This window comes from Hemiscyllium ocellatum, chromosome 32 (genome assembly GCF_020745735.1).
Source record: "Hemiscyllium ocellatum isolate sHemOce1 chromosome 32, sHemOce1.pat.X.cur, whole genome shotgun sequence".
NCBI classification, from domain to species: Eukaryota; Metazoa; Chordata; class Chondrichthyes; order Orectolobiformes; family Hemiscylliidae; genus Hemiscyllium; species Hemiscyllium ocellatum.
Window position 1 is genome coordinate 5,824,965 of NC_083432.1, and position 22,757 is coordinate 5,847,721.

The window sequence follows — 22,757 nt, forward strand, 5'->3', positions numbered from 1 at the left end:
TAATCTTCTAACATTGAGCCCTGCAATTTCAGAGCATTTTACTGTTCCCACCCTCTGCCTGCTGGAGAGTCAGTGTGCAACTGGAAAAGCGCAGCGGGTCAAGCAGCATCTGAGCAGCAGGAGTATCAACACTTCAGGCAGGAGCCTTTCTTTATCCACTCCACCAGTTCCATTCATGGTTTGCGTTTCAGGAAATGATGTAAAAGATAGCTGAACATTAGCATCACCAAACCTCTGCAGCCAGCGAAATGGAGACAATCTGTCTGCAAAGCTTCCTGAAAGAATGGGAATGAGGGCCACTGGAAAAACATTTTACCAATCAACTGGATTCTCAGCTGAGTGTGGGCAAACCATTAGACATCACAACGGGACTCTGGCTGCAAAAGGAAAGTGCCTTTACAGAATCTAGCCATTTAGACTCAGCAACCAGATTCCACTAAAGACAGTCTCGCTGCCCCACTTTTCCTATGGACCTGTTTCCTCCGTGGTTGTGAATAGATTCATTTTACAGTCCAAAGATCAAATGGCTCCTGGTTTCACCCTGCACTAAAACTCCTCCCAGTCACTGGGATGGAGTATTTCACAGAATGTCTCTCTGATGACAATGTAACCTCAGCTGATGGCAGGAGGAGTATGACTTGGTATGACTTGGCTAGAGCATGGGATGGAAGATCTGTTGGTGAGGATCATTCACCTCTTCTAGAACTTACTGAAATCCTCTTCCACTGATGAATCTTAAAACAGTTCTAAATGGAGGAGTTTTCACTAAAGTGCCCAATCTACCCTGATCCTGCCCATCTAGTCCCAATAAAGTGACCCTGGACACTTACTCTGTCTATGCCCTTGACCTTAAGTGAACTATTCCTAAACACCAATTCATTTGGGGCAGCACGGTGGCACAGTGGTTAGCACTGCTGCCTCACAGCGCCCGGGACCTGGGTTCAATTCCCGCCTCAGGCGACTGACTGTGTGGAGTTTGCACGTTCTCCCCGTGTCTGCGTGGGTTTCCTCCGGGTGCTCCGGTTTCCTCCCACAGTCCAAAGATGTGCGGGTCAGGTAAATTGGCCATGCTAAATTGCCCGTTGTGTTAGGTAAGGGGTAAATGTTGGGGTATGGGTGGGTTGCGCTTCGGCGGGTCTGTGTGGACTTGTTGGGCCGAAGGGCCTGTTTCCACACTGTAAGTAATCTAATCTAATTCCTCTGCTATTTTAATTCATCCTATTCTGAACATCCCTTTACTGATGCACCCTTTCACCCCCATGACAGATGTCGAGACCCAGATAATCAGTCACTGTTACACACGGATCTTTACCTGTCTGAACGCATTTAAGTTGTTCTCAGCCTCTGTCCGCAGATTGATCTCATCCTGTAATCTGAAAGACACAATTTTAGTGTGAGGATGAAGTGATTTGGTGATACAGGTTGAAGAGCTGTTGGCATAGTGGCTCAGTGGTTAGCACCACTGCCTCACAGGTACCCTGGTTCGTTACCTGCCTTGGGTAACTGTCTGTGTGGAGATTGCACATTCTCCCTGTGTCTGCGTGGGTTTCCTCCAGGTGCTCCAGTTTCCTCCCACAATCCAAAAGCACGCAGTTTAGGTGAATTGGCCACGCTAAATTGTCTGTAGCAATCAGGGATGTGTAGGTTAGGTGCATTAGTCAGGGGTAAATGTAGAGTAATAGGGTAGAGGAATGGCTCTGGGTGGGTTACTTTTTGTAGAGTCAGTGTGAACTTGTTGGGCCAAATGGCCTGTTTCCACACTGTAGGGATTCCATGAAAAGTCAGCTATAACTCTGATGGTACAACTTTCTGACGTAGTGCCCAACGCTCCTGGCAGTACCCGGTTTCCCAATGAAGAGACCAGTAACCTCACACCACATTTAAATGTTTTCTGTATGTGATTCAAGATTTCCAATCCTGTGGCTATAATTCATTATCAAGAGTGCTTTTAAAATTCACATACTTGCTGTCCAGTGAACTCCTTCATTAACAGCAACTAAAAGACTGAAATCCTTTCGGATAATTAGGTGGGGACAGTATGAGGAGCCGACTCAACTGGATTACACCTTTGCACGTGCTCACTCACCCTCTTCCTAGTAACAGGTATGAGCATAACAAAAGTAAAATATTGTGGATGCTGGAAATCCAAAATAAAAACTGTGCTGGAGAAACTCAACAAGTCTAGCCTGTGGACAGCAAAGCAGATTTAATGTTTCAAATCCAGCATAACTCTTTTGGAATTAATAGATACTCGCATTTTACCCTGCGTCAGTGTGGGTTTCCTCCCACAGTCCAAGGATGTGCAGGTTTAGGTGAATTAGCCATGTTAAATTGCCCATAGTGTTCAGGGATGCGTTCAAGGATCATTAATGTCGCTAAGGTAATAGTCTCAATATTCTCTCTTTTCCCCCTTCCTCTTTGAATGAACAAAGAACAAAACAGAAGTACAGCACAGGAACAGGCCCTTCGGCCCTCCCAGACTGTGCTGATCATCATGCCCTAACTAAACACAAAACTTTCTGCCCTTATTCGTTCTGTATCCCTCTATCCTCTCCTGATTTATCTAACCATCCAGATGCCTCTTAAGTGTCACCAGTGTACCTGCTTTCTCCACCTCTCTGGCACTGTGTTCCAGGCTCCATCCATTCTCTGGGTGAAAAACTTCCCTCATGCATCTCCCATAAACTATCCCCCTCTAACCTGTGATCCCTTGTAATTGAAACTTCCACCCTGGAAAAAAAAGCCTCTATCTTCAACCCTGTCGATGCCTCCCATAACTGTTTGGCCTCTATCAGGTCTCCTCTCAGCCATTGTGTCAGCGAGGCAGCTTTGTAATCACCTTATGTTTTGCTGGTATGTCTGAGGCCATGGAGACATTTAGATCAGCCAGCTTGTCAGAACCATAGAAATGATACAGCACGGAAAGGGCCATTCAGCCCATCTTGTCCATGCTGATCCAGAGACACCCAGGTGCCCTTTCCAATCCCATCTTCCTGCACATGGCCCATCAGCCTGCAGCTTCCAGCGCTGAAGGTGCAGATCCAGGTGCTTTTTAAAAGAGTTCAGGGTGTCTGCCTCCACCATGAACTCAGGCAGTGAATTCCAGACACCCATATAAGGAACGTTTCAGGACTCTGGGTTTACACTCGATAGAGTTTAGAAGGATGAGAGGGGGATCGAAATGAAACTGACAGAGTATTGAATGGCCAGGACAGAGTGGATGTTGGGAAGATGCTGCCATTGGTCAGAGAGATGAGGACCCAAGGGTGCAGGCTGAGAGTAAAGGGAAGACCCTTTTAGAACAGAGATAAGGAGAAAGGTCTTCAGCCAGAGAGTGGTGAAACTGTGGAATTCACTGCCACAGAAGGCTGTGGAGGCCAGGTCACTGAGTCTCTTTAACACGGAGATAACTAGGTTCTTGATTATCAAGGGATCAAGGGAGAAAGTGGGAGAATGGGGTTGAGAAACGTATCAGCCATGATTGAATGGTGGAGCAGGCTCGATGGGCTGAATGGCCTAATTTCTGCACCGATGACTTATGGTCACCATCTTCTGTGGAAAAACCTTTTCCTCATGTTCTCTCCAACCTTTCTGCCACTTGGCTTGGATGTATGATCCCTGGTATTTGAACTCTCTACCCTGGGAAACAGGGTCCCCCTGTCTACTCCAGCTCTGTCCCTCACTATTCTGTACACCTCACCCCTCAGCCTTCTCTGTTCCCATGGAAACAAGCCCACCCTCTCCAATCTCCCCTTGGAGCTACAATTCCCCAGCCCTGGCAACGTTCTAGTCAATCTTCCCCACACTCTCCCCACAGCAATCCCATCCTTCCTGTAACACGGCTACCAGAACTGCACACAATTCTCCAGGTGTGGCCTCACCAGTGTCTTACACAGTTTCATCATTATATCCTTCCTTTTGTATTCTGTAGCACTGCCAATGGAGGAGAACATTCTCTAAGCTTCCTTTACAACCTTATCCACCTGTACTGCTACCTTTAGGAACTGTGCACTTGTACTCCAAGATCTCTCACTTCAGCTCCCCCTCTCAGTATATTGTGTATCCCTTTCTCCTGCCCCACCTCCCCTTAAGGAATTACCTCACACTTATCAGAGTTGAACTCCATGGGCCACTTTCCTGGCCACTCCACCAACCCATCTGTGTCAGTGTGGAGCTTACAGCTATCCCCTACACGATACACTGCACAGCCAGTCTCTGGGTCTGCTGCACATTGTGACTGCGCAGTCAAATCCAATTCACTAATGGAGAGAAAATGCCAGCAGGGCTCCCAACACAGTGCTGCGGAACACCACATCAAACTGCTGTCCACTGGCAAGCAGGAGGGAGAGGAACACAGCAAGGCAGGCAGCATCAGGAGAGAGGGACACAGCAAGACAGGCAGTATCAGGAGGGAGGGGAACACAGCAAGGCAGGCAGCATCATGAGGGAGAGGAACACAGCAAGGCAGGCAGTATCATGAGGGAGAGGAACACAGCAAGGCAGGCAGCATCAGGAGGGAGAGGAACACAGCAAGGCAGGCAGTATCAGGAGGGAGAGGGAACACAGCAAGGCAGGCAGCATCAGGAGGGAGAGGGACACAGCAAGGCAGGCAGCTTCAGGAGAGAGGGACACAGCAAGACAGGCAGTATCAGGAGGGAGGGGAACACAGCAAGGCAGGCAGCATCATGAGGGAGAGGAACACAGCAAGGCAGGCAGTATCAGGAGGGAGAGGGAACACAGCAAGGCAGGCAGCATCAGGAGGGAGAGGGACACAGCAAGGCAGGCAGCATCAGGAGGGAGAGGGACACAGCAAGGCAGGCAGCATCAGGAGGGAGAGGGACACAGCAAGGCAGGCAGCATCAGGAGGGAGAGGGACACAGCAAGGCAGGCAGCATTAGGAGGGTGAGGGAACACAGCAAGGCAGGCAGCATCAGGAGGGAGAGGGACACAGCAAGGCAGGCAGCATCAGGAGGGAGAGAAATCAATGTTTTGGGTATAACCCTTCCTCAGGACCTTGCACACGGATTACCTTACGTTTTTGATCATAGTGTCCCTGTTTTCCCTTATTTATTTCTGACTTTCAGACCTAATTTCATTTCTAATTTGAGAGCCAGAGCAGAATATTTGTCACTCAGTGCCCAGCTTTTCCTTCGTCTGCAGAATAATTGGAAACTGGAGCCTGTCCGGAATGCTCTCCCCTTCCTCCCCTGTGCACTTCACCTTTTCGGACCGGCAACTATTTATCAGATTTTCCTCTAACTTCCTTTCTTGATTTGTTTGTGGGGTATCAGTGTCACTGATGAGCCCACCGTTGCCTGCCCATGAGTAACTACCCGGGAGAAAGTCTGAATCATTAATCCTGTGTTGCCTTTTGTTGATTCTGTGAAGGCGATCAGTTCTTGATGCAATCCTTTCCATTCTCCTGTTGTTTAAGGTTCTCTTCAACCAACCTCAGTAATCACTTTATTGCCCCAGGAGCTCCATAGCACCATAACTCAAGGGAGCAACATTGGGCCATTCGCTCCATTGAGTCTGCTTCACCATGCACTCAGGGCTGATATATTTCTCAACCCCCTTCTCTTACCTTCTCCATGGCCTAATTTGATCCCCTTAACAATCAAGAATCTATCTCTGCCTTAAATGCGCTCAATGACTTGACCCCAACTGCTTTCTGCAGCAATGGGTTCCCCAGCTTCCCCATCTTCCGGCTGATGCGATTCCTCCTCATCTTAGGTCTAAAGGGTCATGCCTTCACCCTGAGGCTGTGCCCTTGGGCGCTAGTCTCTCCAACCTATGGAAACATCTTCTCCATGCCCACTCTATCCATGCCCCTGCAAGCTTTAATGACACATCCTTCTAAACCCATTGAGTACAGACCCAGGGTCCTCAACCATTCCTCATATGGAAAAAAAACCCTTCTATCCCCGGGATCATTCCTTGAAACCTTCTCTGGACCTTCTTGAATGCCAACACATCATTCTTTGGATATGTGACCCAAAACAACCCACAACATTCCAAATACAGTCTGTTCTTTCAGCTGTATGGACTGGGATGGTAAACTGCAGCTTACCTACTCAGCTCAATATATCCTCGTCCATCAAATGACAAAGCGGTTATCCTCCCATCGTTATTCTCATCAACATCTTTCTTAAAATTTGTTGGAAACCAAAGTCTTACCTGAGGACAGATAGACGTCAGTTATAAGTTACCACTTTGTTGCTGACTTGCCAGGTGTGGAATCCTGCTGTGAGTAAGTTGGTAGCATACTTGGACCATGTCATTGCAATTGGGATTTGAACTCCTGGATGGCAAATGTGAAAATAGGTTGCTGTAGAGCCATGCATCTGGCACTCAGCACAGGGCTAGAGACTTGGGGGGTTACGGAGATGGGAAAGGCAATGTTTACTTGGGGCAGCAGTTCACCATATGCTCATTGTAGAAATGCTGTACTTCACTCTCAGGGTATTACCAGTCCTGTGTAGCATCTCTTCATTGGTGAAAGTATCCTTCCAGGTAATATGCAAGGACTTACATTGGAAACATGAGTGGAGGAACGCAAATAGACACGCCACGTTTGCAGTTCTCTTCTTATCTCGCTGCATGGATTTTGTTTGGTACTAAATGGACAGGTCAAGTCATGGTTTCATGGCAGTATTGGTAACATTGATGTTACTGGATGCTTAGACCATGTGGGGTCACTGGAAGAGCAATATCATATCCCCAATTCTTGTGTGGACGTTGATCTCTACATCACCCTCCTGGAGATGTTGCTTCCGGGATAGGTGAGGTGATTGTTACTCAGTGGTAACCTCTTCCTCACCTGTCCTGAACTTCTCATAGATGATGCCTAGACCAACCTTTGCACTGCGACTCGAGACTGGCCTGTGCCTGCATGATTCCTCAGCCACCAAAGCAATGCCATCGGCAGAATCCTGCTCCATCAACTGGTAGTAGTTGCCATGGGATACCAACATGGACACCCACCATCACCTTCTGCCTGATGAGGTGGCACCCAGAGGAAAAGGAATGGGGAATGGCTGTGGCCTTGCCATTCAATATTTAGTGACTTGGTTACCTGGTGTACTGGAACACCTGCTGTTGGATGCTCTCTTCAAATCAATGAAGTTGACAGTAAGAGGTGTAAAGAAATACATCAGCACACATTCTTGTCACCAAATTTTTAACCTCATCTCCAGTAGCTCCGAAATTGGAATACTTCCGGAATGGATATAAAAATGGTCTGGATTGGAGGTTTCCTGTCACTAAATTTACTCAACAACTGCCTCAATTATTTGACAAACATCCACTGCTATTTATAAATAAATCGCCTCAACCTTTCCCCTTCCTTCATGCTACCTATCCAGAGTCTTCAGTTCTCCCGACATAAAATTTTCATCAACCATTAAATTAAATCCGCCCTCATTCCAATGCATGTTCAGTATACTGAGGCAACATGTTCTATAAAAATGGGTTCTCTCTCTCTCTCTTTCTCTCTCTCCAGTTTTCACATTAAGTATCTGCATGTGTTGAAACTTGTGCAGTTGGGTTAATGATACCCATGAGTTTTAGAGATGATGTGTTATTAATATAAATATCCTTCCATCCTACAGTAATGTTATTCAGAGTAAAACAAATCCCTTGTCCTCAACATTACTGCAATGAAAATGTCTTTGCCTTTCTCTTCCGCTCAACATTTGCTGGGCAGGCAATTAAACTGAAATATTTTTGTACCAACTCATGGGATGTGGGCGTTGCTGCCTGGCTAGCATTTACTACCCACCCCCAGTTGCCCATCTTGAATTGCTCCAGTCCATCTGCTGTGGGTTGACCCACAATGCCCTTGGAGAGGGAATTCCAGGATTTGGACCCAGTGTCGCTGAAGGAGTGGCGATATATTTTGAAGTCAAGATGGTGAGTGGCTTAGAGGGGAACTTGCAGTTGATGGTGTTCCCAGGTGCTGCCCGTGTTCTTCCAGATGGGAGTGGTCATGGGTTAGAAGGTGCTGTCTAATGATCTTGTGCAGTGCAGTGTGTGCACGTAGCATACACTGGTGCTCCTGAGCACTGTTGTTGGAGGGAGTGAATGTATTGCCAATTGAGTGGGTTGCTTTGTCTTGGATGGTGTCAAGCGTCTTGAGTGTTATTGGAGCTGCACCCATCCAGCCAAATGGGGAATATTCCATCACACTCCTGAAGTATGCCTTATTGATGGTGGACAGGCTTTGGGGAGTCAGGTGGTGTGTTACTTGCCATCAGATTTCCAGCCTCTGACCTGCTCTTGTAGCCACTGTGTTTATGTGGAGAGTCCAGTTGAGTTTCTGGTCAATATGGTAGCCCCCCAGGATGGTGATCATGGGGGATTCAGTGATTATAATACCACTGAATAACAAGGGGTGTGGTTATGTTATCTCTGATTAGAGTTGACATTGCCTGGCATTTGTGTGGGGTGAATGTTACTTGCCAGTTGTCAGCCCAAGCCTGGATATTGTCCAGGTCTTGCTGCATTTGAACATGGACTGCTTCAGTGTCTGAGGAGTTGAGAATGGAGCTGAACACTGTGCAAAGGTTATTGATGAAGCAGCTGAAGGTGGTTGGGCCTAAGACAATATCCCAAGGAACTCCTGCAGAGATGTCCTGGAGCTGAGATGACTCACCTCCAACAACCACAACCATCTTCCAATGTGTCAGGTCTGACTCTGACCAGGGGAGAGCTGTCCTCCAAAACCTATTGATTCCAGTGTTACTGGGGCTCCTTGATGCTCCAGTTGGTTGAATCTGGGTTTGATGTCAAGGGCTGTCACTCTCCTCTCCCCTCTGGAACTCAGCTTTTTTGTCCATGTTTGAATCAAAGCTGGAATGAGGTCAGGAGCTGAGTGACCCTGGGGGAACCCAAACTGGGTGTCACTGAGCAGGTTATTGCTGAGCAGATGCTGCTTGATAGCGCTGTTGATGAGCCCTTCCATCACGTCACTGATGATGGAGAGTAGGCTGATGGGGCGGTAACTGGCTGGGTTGGATTTGTCCTGATTCTGTACAGGACACACCGGGGCACTTTCCACAAAGCTAGGTAAATGCCAGTGTTGTACCTGTACTGGAACATCTTGACTTGGGGAGTGGCAATTTCTGGGCACAAATCTTGAATACAATTTCTGGAATCGCCTCCAGCAGTTTCCTGATTTTTGTGGAGACTGGTCTCTGTGACACTGGGGACCACTGGAGGAGGCCGAGATGGATCATCCATTTGGCACTCTGGCTGAAGGTTGCTGTGAAAGCTTCAGCCTTACCTTTTGCCCTGATGTACTGGGCTCTTCCATCATTGACGATGGGGATATTTGGAGCCAAGATTAGAGTGGTGCTAGAAAAACACAGCAATCGGGCAGCATCCGAGGATCAGGAAAATCAACGTTTCCCGATGAAGGGGTTTTGCCTGAAACGTCGATTCTCCTGCTCCTCGGATGCTGCCCGACCTGCTGTGCTTTTCCAGCACCACTCTGATCTTGGCTCTAATCTCCAGCATCTGCAATACCCACTTCCACATATTTGTAGAGCTGCCTCCTCCAGTGAGTTGTTTAATTGTTCACTACCATTCATGGATAGAAGTGGCAGGACTGCAGAGCTTAATCTGATCCATTGGTTGTGGCTTTGTTTATCTCTGACTATCAGCTGCTGTTTGTGCTGTTTTGTATATAAGTAGTCCTGTGTTATGGCTTCCCCAGGCTGACTCTTCATCTTCAGTCATGCCTGATGCTGCTCCTGGCACGCCCTCCTTCACTGAACGGGGGTTGATCCCCTGGTTTGATGGTCATGGTTGAGTGGGGGATATGCCAGGCCATGAGGTTACAGATTGTTCTGGAGTACAGGCCTGCTGCTGTTGATGGCCCTCAGTGCCTCATGGATGCCTAGTCTTGAGCTGCTATATTGGTTGGAAGTCTATCCCATTGAGCACGGTAATAATACCACACGACACAATGGAGAGTATTCTCAATGTGAAGGCGGGACGTTGTCTCCACAAGGACTGCACATAAAAGCTGCACTTTGTCGGGAAAGCTTCTGATGTGCTGAAAGGTTACACGAGCCATCTTAACGTTTCCTCAGGGTCCCTGGAGATTTGAAGTGACTATCGGTTTGGTGACTACTTCCAGATGAGTCCGTTGAAGTTGGGAGAAGGATGAATATCGGAAGCAGAACTGATGATGCTGTCTCACACCGACCAGGAGCAGTGGCCAAACAGTCACAGATGGACTGGGGAAGGTGTCAGGGAAGGTGGCTTATCTGATTGGAACAAGGATTGATTCACAGACTGTAGAAGAAGACAGGCTGTCTGGGCCCCCAAACCAACACCCTTTAATTGAAGGAGGGGAAAGATGTTTGATCATGGTTTAATTTTTGCACTTGGTCAGTCACTCCCAGGACAGTGATAGGGGCGGCACGGTGGTTAGCACTGCTGCCTCACAGCGCCAGACACCCAGGTTCAATTCCCGCCTCAGGCGAATGTGTGTGGAGATTGCACGTTATCCCCGTGTCTGCGTGGGTTTCCTCTGGTTTCCTCCCACAGTCCAAAAATGTACAGTTTAGGTGAATTGGCCACGCTAAATTGCCTGTCGTGTTAGGTGCAGGGTTAAAATGTAGGGGTGGTGGGTTGGCCGAAGGGCCTGTAAGTAATCGAAAGTTAAGAAGTAATCTAATCTAAACAGGTACAGCAAGGGGTCAGAAATGGAGGAAAGCTGACTCAACACCAGGAGCTCCACTACAAACCTTCCTGCAGCCTGAAAAATATCCATTGACCATTCCTCTGTTTCCTATCGCTCAGCCAACCATCAGTTCTGAAGCCCTTTGTTCATTTAACACAATTCTGTTAGATTAATTCACAACCTTCTAAGATCAAGAAATTAGTAGGTACATTTAAAAAATGTATAAATTATAGAATGAATAATTCAGCAATTTGTCACTTGCAACGTGAACAATGTGCTGAAATGGAATTTGCTGTCCCTTTATTGACAGAAAGATCCTATTGCTGCAGGGATTGCAAAGGTGGCTCAGTGGTTAGCACCGCTGCCTCACAGCAACAGGGACCCAGGTTCGATTCCAGCCTCAGGCAACTGTGTGGCGTTAACGCATCCTCCGCATTGGATAGTATATTGACTGTGAGTGCGCTGTCTGACCCGCAGTACACAGTATATTGACCGTGAGTGTGTTGTTTCACCCACACTGGACAATATATTGACTGTGAGTGAGCTGTCTGACCCGCAGTGGACAGTATATTGACCGTAAGTGTGTTGTTTAACGCACAGTGGACAGTATATTGACTGTAAGTGAACTGTCTGACTCACAGTGGACAGTATATTGACTGTGAGTGAGCTGTCTGACCTGCAGTGGACAGTATATTGACTGTGAGAGAGCTGTCTGACCCACAGTGGACAGTATATTGACTGTGAGTGAGCTGTCTGACCTGCAGTGGACAGTATATTGACTGTGAGTGAGCTGTCTGACCCGCAGTGGACAGTATATTGACTGTGAGTGAGCTGTCTGACACACAGTGGACAGTATATTGACTGTGAGTGAGCTGTCTGACCCGCAGTGGACAGTATATTGACTGTAAGTGAGCTGTCTGACCCGCAGTGGACAGTATATTGACTGTGAGTGAGCTGTCTGACCCGCAGTGGACAGTATATTGACTGTGAGTGAGCTGTCTGACCCGCAGTGGACAGTATATTGACTGTGAGAGAGCTGTCTGACACACAGTGGACAGTATATTGACTGTGAGTGAGCTGTCTGACCTACATTGGACAGTATATTGACTGTGAGAGAGCTGTCTGACACACAGTGGACAGTATATTGACTGTGAGTGAGCTGTCTGACCCGCAGTGGACAGTATATTGACTGTGAGTGAGCTGTCTGACCTGCAGTGGACAGTATATTGACTGTGAGAGAGCTGTCTGACACACAGTGGACAGTATATTGACTGTGAGTGAGCTGTCTGACCTACATTGGACAGTATATTGACTGTGAGAGAGCTGTCTGACACACAGTGGACAGTATATTGACTGTGAGTGAGCTGTCTGACCCGCAGTGGACAGTATATTGACTGTGAGTGAGCTGTCTGACCTACAGTGGACAGTATATTGACTGTGAGAGAGCTGTCTGACACACAGTGGACAGTATATTGACTGTGAGTGAGCTGTCTGACCTGCAGTGGACAGTATATTGACTGTGAGAGAGCTGTCTGACCCACAGTGGACAGTATATTGACTGTGAGTGAGCTGTCTGACCCACAGTGGACAGTATATTGACTGTGAGTGAGCTGTCTGACCTGCAGTGGACAGTGTATTGACTGTGAGTGAGCTGTCTGACCTGCAGTGGACAGTATATTGACTGTGAGTGAGCTGTCTGACCCACAGTGGACAGTATATTGACTGTGAGTGAGCTGTCTGACCTGCAGTGGACAGTGTATTGACTGTGAGTGAGCTGTCTGACCTGCAGTGGACAGTATATTGACTGTGAGAGAGCTGTCTGACCCGCAGTGGACAGTATATTGACTGTGAGTGTGCTGTCTAACCCACAGTGGACAGTATATTGACTGTGAGTGAGCAGTCTGGCCTGCAGTGGACAGTATATTGACTGTGAGAGAGCTGTCTGACACACAGTGGACAGTGTATTGACTGTGAGTGAGCTGTCTGACCTGAGGTGGACAGTATATTGACTGTGAGTGCGCTGTCTGACACACAGTGGACAGTATATTGACTGTGAGTGAGCTGTCTGACCTGCAGTGGACAGTATATTGACTGTGAGAGAGCTGTCTGACCTGAGGTGGACAGTATATTGTCTGTGAGTGCGCTGTCTGACCCACAGTGGACAGTATATTGACTGTGAGTGAGCTGTCTGACCTACAGTGGACAGTATATTGACTGTGAGTGAGCAGTCTGGCCTGCAGTGGACAGTATATTGACTGTGAGAGAGCTGTCTGACACACAGTGGACAGTGTATTGACTGTGAGTGAGCTGTCTGACCTGAGGTGGACAGTATATTGTCTGTGAGTGCGCTGTCTGACACACAGTGGACAGTGTATTGACTGTGAGTGAGCTGTTTGACCCACAGTGGGCAGTATATTGACTGTGAGAGAGCTGTCTGACCCACAGTGGACAGTATATTGACTGTGAGTGAGCTGTCTGACCCACAGTGGACAGTATATCAACTGTGAGTGCGCTGTCTGACCTGCAGTGGACAGTATATTGACTGTGACTGAGCTGTCTGACCCACAGTGGACAGTATATTGACTGTGAGTGAGCTGTCTGACCCGCAGTGGACAGTGTATTGACTGTGAGTGAGCTGTCTGACCTGCAGTGGACAGTATATTGACTGTGAGAGAGCTGTCTGACCCGCAGTGGACAGTATATTGACTGTGAGTGTGCTGTCTAACCCACAGTGGACAGTATATTGACTGTGAGTGAGCTGTCTGACCTACAGTGGACAGTATATTGACTGTGAGTGAGCAGTCTGGCCTGCAGTGGACAGTATATTGACTGTGAGAGAGCTGTCTGACACACAGTGGACAGTGTATTGACTGTGAGTGAGCTGTCTGACCTGAGGTGGACAGTATATTGTCTGTGAGTGCGCTGTCTGACACACAGTGGACAGTGTATTGACTGTGAGTGAGCTGTTTGACCCACAGTGGGCAGTATATTGACTGTGAGAGAGCTGTCTGACCCACAGTGGACAGTATATTGACTGTGAGTGAGCTGTCTGACCCACAGTGGACAGTATATCAACTGTGAGTGCGCTGTCTGACCTGCAGTGGACAGTATATTGACTGTGACTGAGCTGTCTGACCCACAGTGGACAGTGTATTGACTGTGAGTGAGCTGTCTGACCTGCAGTGGACAGTATATTGACTGTGACTGAGCTGTCTGACCCACAGTGGACAGTATATTGACTGTGAGTGAGCTGTCTGACCCGCAGTGGACAGTGTATTGACTGTGAGTGAGCTGTCTGACCCGCAGTGGACAGTATATTGACTGTGAGTGAGCTGTCTGACGCACAGTGGACAGTATATTGACTGTGAGTGAGCTGTCTGATGCACAGTGGACAGTATATTGACTGTGAGAGAGCTGTCTGACGCACAGTGGACAGTATATTGACTGTGAGTGAGCTGTCTGACCTACAGTGGACAGTATATTGACTGTGAGTGAGCTGTCTGACCCACAGTGGACAGTATATTGACTGTGAGAGAGCTGTCTGACCCGCAGTGGACAGTATATTGACTGTGAGAGAGCTGTCTGACGCACAGTGGACAGTATATTGACTGTGAGAGAGCTGTCTGACCTGCAGTGGACAGTATATTGACTGTGAGTGAGCTGTCTGACCCGCAGTGGACAGTATATTGACTGTGAGTGTGCTGTCTAACCCACAGTGGACAGTATATTGACTGTGAGTGTGCTGTCTGACCCACAGTGGACAGTATATTGACTGTGAGTGAGCTGTCTGACCTGCAGTGGACAGTATATTGACTGTGAGTGAGCTGTCTGACCCGCAGTGGACAGTATATTGACTGTGAGTGAGCTGTCTGACCCGCAGTGGACAGTATATTGACTGTGAGTGAGCTGTCTGACCTGCAGTGGACAGTGTATTGACTGTGAGTGAGCTGTCTGACCCGCAGTGGACAGTATATTGACTGTGAGAGAGCTGTCTGACCTGCAGTGGACAGTATATTGACTGTGAGAGAGCTGTCTGACCCGCAGTGGACAGTATATTGACTGTGAGTGTGCTGTCTAACCCACAGTGGACAGTATATTGACTGTGAGTGAGCTGTCTGACCTACAGTGGACAGTATATTGACTGTGAGTGAGCTGTCTGACCTACAGTGGACAGTATATTGACTGTGAGTGAGCTGTCTGACCTACATTGGACAGTATATTGACTGTGAGAGAGCTGTCTGACCTACAGTGGACAGTATATTGACTGTGAGTGAGCTGTTTGACCCGCAGTGGACAGTATATTGACTGTGAGTGAGCTGTCTGACCTGCAGTGGACAGTATATTGACTGTGAGAGAGCTGTCTGACACACAGTGGACAGTATATTGACTGTGAGTGAGCTGTCTGACCTACATTGGACAGTATATTGACTGTGAGAGAGCTGTCTGACACACAGTGGACAGTATATTGACTGTGAGTGAGCTGTCTGACCCGCAGTGGACAGTATATTGACTGTGAGTGAGCTGTCTGACCTACAGTGGACAGTATATTGACTTTGAGAGAGCTGTCTGACACACAGTGGACAGTATATTGACTGTGAGTGAGCTGTCTGACCTGCAGTGGACAGTATATTGACTGTGAGAGAGCTGTCTGACCCACAGTGGACAGTATATTGACTGTGAGTGAGCTGTCTGACCTGCAGTGGACAGTATATTGACTGTGAGTGAGCTGTCTGACCCGCAGTGGACAGTATATTGACTGTGAGTGAGCTGTCTGACCCACAGTGGACAGTATATTGACTGTGAGTGAGCTGTCTGACCTGCAGTGGACAGTGTATTGACTGTGAGTGAGCTGTCTGACCCGCAGTGGACAGTATATTGACTGTGAGTGAGCTGTCTGACCTGCAGTGGACAGTATATTGACTGTGAGAGAGCTGTCTGACCCGCAGTGGACAGTATATTGACTGTGAGTGTGCTGTCTAACCCACAGTGGACAGTATATTGACTGTGAGTGAGCTGTCTGACCTACAGTGGACAGTTTATTGACTGTGAGTGAGCTGTCTGACCTACAGTGGACAGTATATTGACTGTGAGTGAGCTGTCTGGCCTGCAGTGGACAGTATATTGACTGTGAGTGAGCTGTCTGACCTACATTGGACAGTATATTGCCTGTGAGAGAGCTGTCTGACACACAGTGGACAGTATATTGACTGTGAGTGAGCTGTCTGACCTGCAGTGGACAGTATATTGACTGTGAGAGAGCTGTCTGACACACAGTGGACAGTATATTGACTGTGAGTGAGCTGTCTGACCTACATTGGACAGTATATTGACTGTGAGAGAGCTGTCTGACACACAGTGGACAGTATATTGACTGTGAGTGAGCTGTCTGACCCGCAGTGGACAGTATATTGACTGTGAGTGAGCTGTCTGACCTACAGTGGACAGTATATTGACTGTGAGAGAGCTGTCTGACACACAGTGGACAGTATATTGACTGTGAGTGAGCTGTCTGACCTGCAGTGGACAGTATATTGACTGTGAGAGAGCTGTCTGACCCACAGTGGACAGTATATTGACTGTGAGTGAGCTGTCTGACCTGCAGTGGACAGTATATTGACTGTGAGTGAGCTGTCTGACCCACAGTGGACAGTATATTGACTGTGAGTGAGCTGTCTGACCTGCACGGGACAGTGTATTGACTGTGAGTGAGCTGTCTGACCCGCAGTGGACAGTATATTGACTGTGAGTGAGCTGTCTGACCTGCAGTGGACAGTATATTGACTGTGAGAGAGCTGTCTGACCCGCAGTGGACAGTATATTGACTGTGAGTGTGCTGTCTAACCCACAGTGGACAGTATATTGACTGTGAGTGAGCTGTCTGACCTACAGTGGACAGTATATTGACTGTGAGTGAGCTGTCTGGCCTGCAGTGGACAGTATATTGACTGTGAGAGAGCTGTCTGACACACAGTGGACAGTGTATTGACTGTGAGTGAGCTGTCTGACCTGAGGTGGACAGTATATTGTCTGTGAGTGCGCTGTCTGACACACAGTGGACAGTGTATTGACTGTGACTGAGCTGTTTGACCCACAGTGGGCAGTATATTGACTGTGAGTGAGCTGTCTGACCTACATTGGACAGTATATTGACTGTGAGAGGGCTGTCTGACCCGCAGTGGACAGTATATTGACTGTGAGTGAGCTGTCTGACCCACAGTGGACAGTATATCAACTGTGAGTGCGCTGTCTGACCTGCAGTGGACAGTATATTGACTGTGAGTGAGCTGTCTGACCCACAGTGGACAGTATATTGACTGTGAGTGAGCTGTCTGACCTGCAGTGGACAGTGTATTGACTGTGAGTGAGCTGTCTGACCCGCAGTGGACAGTATATTGACTGTGAGTGAGCTGTCTGACGCACAGTGGACAGTATATTGACTGTGAGAGAGCTGTCTGACGCACAGTGGACAGTATATTGACTGTGAGTGAGCTGTCTGACCTACAGTGGACAGTATATTGACTGTGAGTGAGCTGTCTGACCCACAGTGGACAGTATATTGACTGTGAGAGAGCTGTCTGACCCGCAGTGGACAGTATATTGACTGTGAGAGAGCTGTCTGACGCACAGTGGACAGTATATTGACTGTGAGTGAGCTGTCTGACGCACAGTGGACAGTATATTGACTGTGAGTGAGCTGTCTGACCCGCAGTGGACAGTATATTGACTGTGAGTGTGCTGTCTAACCCACAATGGACAGTATATTGACTGTGAGTGTGCTGTCTGACCCACAGTGGACAGTATATTGACTGTGAGTGAGCTGTCTGACCTACAGTGGACAGTATATTGACTGTGAGAGAGCTGTCTGACCCACAGTGGACAGTATATTGACTGTGAGAGAGCTATCTGACCCGCAGTGGACAGTATATTGACTGTGAGTGAGCTGTCTGACACACAGTGGACAGTGTATTGACTGTGAGAGAGCTGTCTGACCCGCAGTGGACAGTATATTGACTGTGAGAGAGCTGTCTGACCCACAGTGGACAGTGTATTGACTGTGAGTGAGCTGTCTGACCCACAGTGGACAGTATATTGACTGTGAGTTAGCTGTCTGACCCGCAGTGGACAGTATATTGACTGCGAGTGTGCTGTCTGACCCACAGTGGACAGTATATTGACTGTGAGTGAGCTGTCTGACCCACAGTGGACAGTATATTGACTGTGAGTTAGCTGTCTGACCCGCAGTGGACAGTATATTGACTGCGAGTGTGCTGTCTGACCCACAGTGGACAGTATATTGACTGTGAGTGAGCTGTCTGACCTGCAGTGGCAGATTCAGGAAAAGAAATATAGTCACAAGTAAAGGAATTTACAACGGGGAACAGACCAATGAAACACAGACTTTGTGTTTCCCAACATTTTGGAATATTATTCTTTATGAAGACATAACCAAAGTCGACTGGGGAGGGATGCACTGAAGTAAACCAGTATTAGTAGGGAAATGGCATTTGGGAAATTGATGAGATTAAAGACCTGTAAATCCCCAGGGCCCAGTAGTCTACATCCAAGAGTGCTTTTGGAAATGGCTGTAGAAATAGTGGATGCATTGGTCACCATCTTTCCAAGATTTTATAGATTCCGAAATATTTCCTGGGGGTTGATAGCTAATGTAACCCCAATATTTAAATAAAGGAGATCGAGAGAGAAGGACATTACAGGCTGGTTAGCCTGGCATCAATAGTCGGGGGAAATGCCAGGGACCATTAAAAAAGACCATTAATAGCAGAGCACTTGGAAAATAGTCATGATTTGGAGATACCGGTGTTGGACTGGGGTGGACAAAGTTAAAAAATCACACAACACCAGGTTATATGGAAAATAGTGACAGGATTGACTAGAATCAGCATGGAGTTACAAAAGGGTAATCATGGCGATATATCCAGGGAAATTTTCAGACCATGTAACCTGCAAAGTTGGTAAGGTGGTAGCCAATCAGTGTGGCTGACTTGGACTTTCAGAACCTTTTCGATAAGATTCCACATAAAATTAAAGCCCAGTTCGATTGGGTGTAGTGTACTGGCAAACAGTACAGAGAAATGCAGTCAGAAAGATGTGGTGCTGGAAAAGCACAGCAGGTCAGGCAGCACCCAAGGAGCAGGAGAATCGGCGTTTCGGGCAGGAATGTGGAGTGGGGAGGGGGCTGAGAGATAAATATGGGGGTGGGAGTGAGGCTGGGGGGGAAGATAGGTGAGCGGTGATAGGTGGATGTAGGTGGGGGGGGTGGAGATGATAGGTGGGGAGGAAGATGGGCAGGTCAAGATGGCGGTGCTGCATAAGAGGGTTGAACCTGGGATGAGGAGGTTGGGGCATTTGGAAAGTGGTAAAGTCGATGTTGATGCCGTGTGGTTGATGGGTCCCAAGGTGGAAGATGAGATGTTCTTCCTCCAGGCATCGGATGGCTTGGATTTGGTGGTGCAGGAGGCCCAGGACTTGCATGTCCTTGGGGCAGTGGGAGAGGGCGTTGAAGTGGTTGGTGTGTGTGTCCCAGAGAACTGATTGACAGACAGGAAACAAAGCATAGGGATATATGTGAATCATTTTTTCAATGGCAGTCAGAATCCAGTTGGGCATACAAGGATCAGTGTTGGGACCTTACTGGTCATGATCTATATTCATGATTTAGGTGAGGGAGCTAAATGTAAAATCAGCATTTTGCAGTTTACTTGGTGCTGGGTAGTAGGGTGAGCTGTGAGGAGGAGGCAGAGATGTTTCAGTGTGACTTGGACAAGCTGAGTGAGTGGCACATCCAGACACAGTATCATGTGGATAAATGTGAGGGCAGATATTGTGGGCAGCACGGTGGCACAGTGGTTAGCACTGAGACCCGGGTTCAATTCCTGACTCAGGTGACTGACTGTGTGGAGTTTGCACGTTCTCCCCGTGTCTGTGTGGGTTTCCTCCGGGTGCTCCGGTTTCCTCCCACAGTCACAAAGATGTGCGGGTCAGGTGAATTGGCCATGCTAAATTGCCCGTAGTGTAAGGTAAGGGGTATGTGTAGGGGTATGGGTGGGTTGCGCTTCGGCGGGTCAGTGTGGATTTGTTGGGCCGAAGGGCCTGTTTCCACACTGTAAGTAATCTACTCTAATTATTCTCTGAATGGTGACAGATTGGGAAAGGGGGAAGTGCGGCGAGATCCGGCTATCCTGCTACACCAGTCCCAGTAAGCAAACGTGCAGGTGCAGCAGTTGGTGAAGGAGGCAAATGATGGGTTAGCCTCTCATAGTGAGAGGGTTCGAGTACAGGAGCAGGGATATCTCGCTGCAATTACATCACTTCTTGGTGACTCCACACCTGAACACTGCATGTCATTTTGGTCTCCCCTGTTTAAGAAGAGAGGGAGGCAGAAGACAGGAAACTACAGGCTTGTTCGCCTGACCTAGTAAGGTTTTAGAATCCCTTATTAGGGATGAGATTGTGGAGCGTTTGGAAATGCACAGTAACATAGGACAGAGTCAGCCTGGCTTTGACATGAGGAGGTCATGCCTGACAAACCTGTACAAATACCTGTGATAAGGTATTGAGCAATTTGGATTTCTGAAGTCCTTTGACAAAGTGCCACACAGGAGGCTGCTAAATAAGATAAGAGTCCCTGGTGTTAGGGACTAGGTACTGACATTGATAGGGGATTAGCTGACTGGCAGAAGGCAGGGAGTAGGGATAAAGGGGTCTTTCAGGATGACAGCTGGTGACCAGTGGAGTTCCGCACGGGTCAGTGCTAGGATCGCAACTATTCACATTATACATTAATGACTTAGACGAAGGAACTAAGAGGCACTGTTACTAAGTTTACAGATGTCACAGAGCTGTTCGAGGGACAGGTTTACCAGAGTGATCCTGGGATCGCACGACTGATATATAAAGAGAAGCTGATCAGTTACACTATATTCACTAGAGCTGAGAAGAATGATGTGTTTCTAACAGCGACCTATAACATCCAAACAGGAGTGAATAGTACAAGGACTGGAAGGATATTCCTGATCACTGAGAACCCAGATTAACGACACGGGGCCAGCTATTTAGGAGAGTGGGAATCCTGTTGAATTTGCTACTAGGGGCAGAAGTTCAGATCAAAATGGAATGTTTGTAAGAAGGAGCTAGATAGAGTTACGAGGACTAAGTGATAAAGGGTATGAGGAGAAACGGGAACAGGATACTGACTTGGGTGATCACCCACGATCATATTCAATGACAACATTAGTCCAAGGGGCTGAAATGGCCTTTTCCAGTTCCTATTTTATTTTCTTCTATCTAACATTAGTCAAAATGAGGTGGGCCATTGTTGTTGAATCGGGAGAATTTTAATCTGTTGTAGCAGATCCACTAGGAACTGGATCAACAGCAACAAATGCATTTCCTACAGACTCTGTCGAGCTGGCTCCAGAGATGTAAATTCATTCCCTATGTCTCCAACCGAGCTGTTTAAACTAATGTAAACACCCTTTACATACTGTTTCAGCTTTGAACCACACCTTGTCCAGCCAAAGGGGAGAGAACAGGAACACTGCAGGTTCTAGAACCCTGTTCTCCAGATGCTTCGGTGGAAGTAGAGGACATGGTAACATTGAGAGATGTTCAAAGCACCAAAACAGAAGGGGTCTGGTGATTCCTCATTGCTGCCCGTCTCCAGGGGACTGAATGGGATTAACAGCTGACTTCAGATGGAAACATTAAACTTCAGTGATTCGGTGCCAGTACATGTGTGGCACTCTTGATGTTGGACAGGAGAGGCCAATGAGCTGGTGTGCACCCACCTCCCCCACAGGAACGCCCAACCTTGGAAATGACCCTTGTATACGCCCGGGGAATGGAGGGGGCAACTTTAGCATTCAAAATAAATGCAAAGTCATTAGGGTTAAGCTGCTTCCTGTGGTGGGAGGGTTCAGCAAATAAAGGACACAAATTTAAAATAATTTGCAAAAGAACCAGAGGAAAGGTGAGGACTAGTTTATGATGCAGTTGTGACCAGGAGTCATTAGCTGAGAGGGAATTGGAAGCAGATTCAACAGTGACTGTCAAGAGAGGAACTAGATAAACATTTAAAAGCGGTGGAATTATCAGAGTATGGCGATAAGGCAGCTGAGTGAAACTAATTCAAACAGATGGTAAGTGAAGTGGCCTGTTCTATTCCTGGATGGTTTGACCAACACGGCTAGACTTTCATCGTCATCTTCATCTGATTCACCAGTGGGTCAGATACGGACCCTGCCCTATTCTCAGACAGCTGGGTGACCTGCCCAACTGGGGCACTGACCTCAGGGAGGGAGGATAGGGGGAAGTGCAGAGGGGTGGGACTGGACCATATATCTGGGAGCAACGTACCTCTGTTTCAGGTTGTTGTGATCCTCCAGGAGATTGTCCCTCTCAATCTCCAGGCGGGCTCTGGCACTGTTCAGCTGGTCCATCTGCTGACGCAAGTCCCTGATCTCATCCAGGTACATGTCCCCTAACCGGCTGGGCTCCTTCCCCTTGACCTGGCTGAGCTCGGTGGCGAGGACCTTGTTTTGGTTTTCCAGGAAGCGGACCTTCTCAATGTAGCTGGCAAAGCGGTCGTTCAGTTCCATCATCTCAAACTTCTCATTGGTCCGTGTTTCCTTGAACTCGGCGTTGAGGGCATCTGACAGGGAGAAATCGAGCTTCTCCTGGAACGAGGTGGAACTTTTCGTCGGGTAGTTGATGTGCTTCAGTCGAATCATCGAGCTTCTGGAGGCGCTTGGCAGAACAGACCTGTCCAGAGAGAAAACAGAGAGAAATCTAGAGAGCGTAGGTTTAAATTGAGTGGGACCGAAGGATGGTGCATGGATGGAATGAACTACTAAAGATAATAGTGGATGCTGGGACAGTTAAAATATTTAAAAGATATCTGGAAGGGTTTAAAGGGATGTGGGTCAAAGGTTGGCAAAGATTAGGATATCTGGATGTAGGTTTACTCACTGAGCTGGAAGGTTGAGTGAGCAAACCTCCATCCAGAACCTCAACCTGAGCTACAAGTCTTCTCAAAAACTCATCAGGA

At 47.9% G+C, this 22,757-nt stretch overlaps 1 protein-coding gene across 1 annotated transcript in view; it reads right to left on the reverse strand.

The window, feature by feature from the left end:
• The window catches only part of gfap (glial fibrillary acidic protein), a 51,093-nt gene extending 28,767 nt beyond the window's left edge, over positions 1 to 22,326 (reverse strand). Inside the window, exons 1-2 of the mRNA XM_060848576.1 lie at positions 22,067 to 22,326; positions 1,313 to 1,373 (exon numbers count right to left, since the gene is read on the reverse strand). Coding sequence (XP_060704559.1) covers positions 1,313 to 1,373; positions 22,067 to 22,311 — 306 coding nt within the window. The 5' untranslated portion in view covers positions 22,312 to 22,326. The remainder of the gene's footprint in view (positions 1 to 1,312; positions 1,374 to 22,066) is intronic.
• Between the last annotated feature and the right edge of the window lie 431 nt (positions 22,327 to 22,757).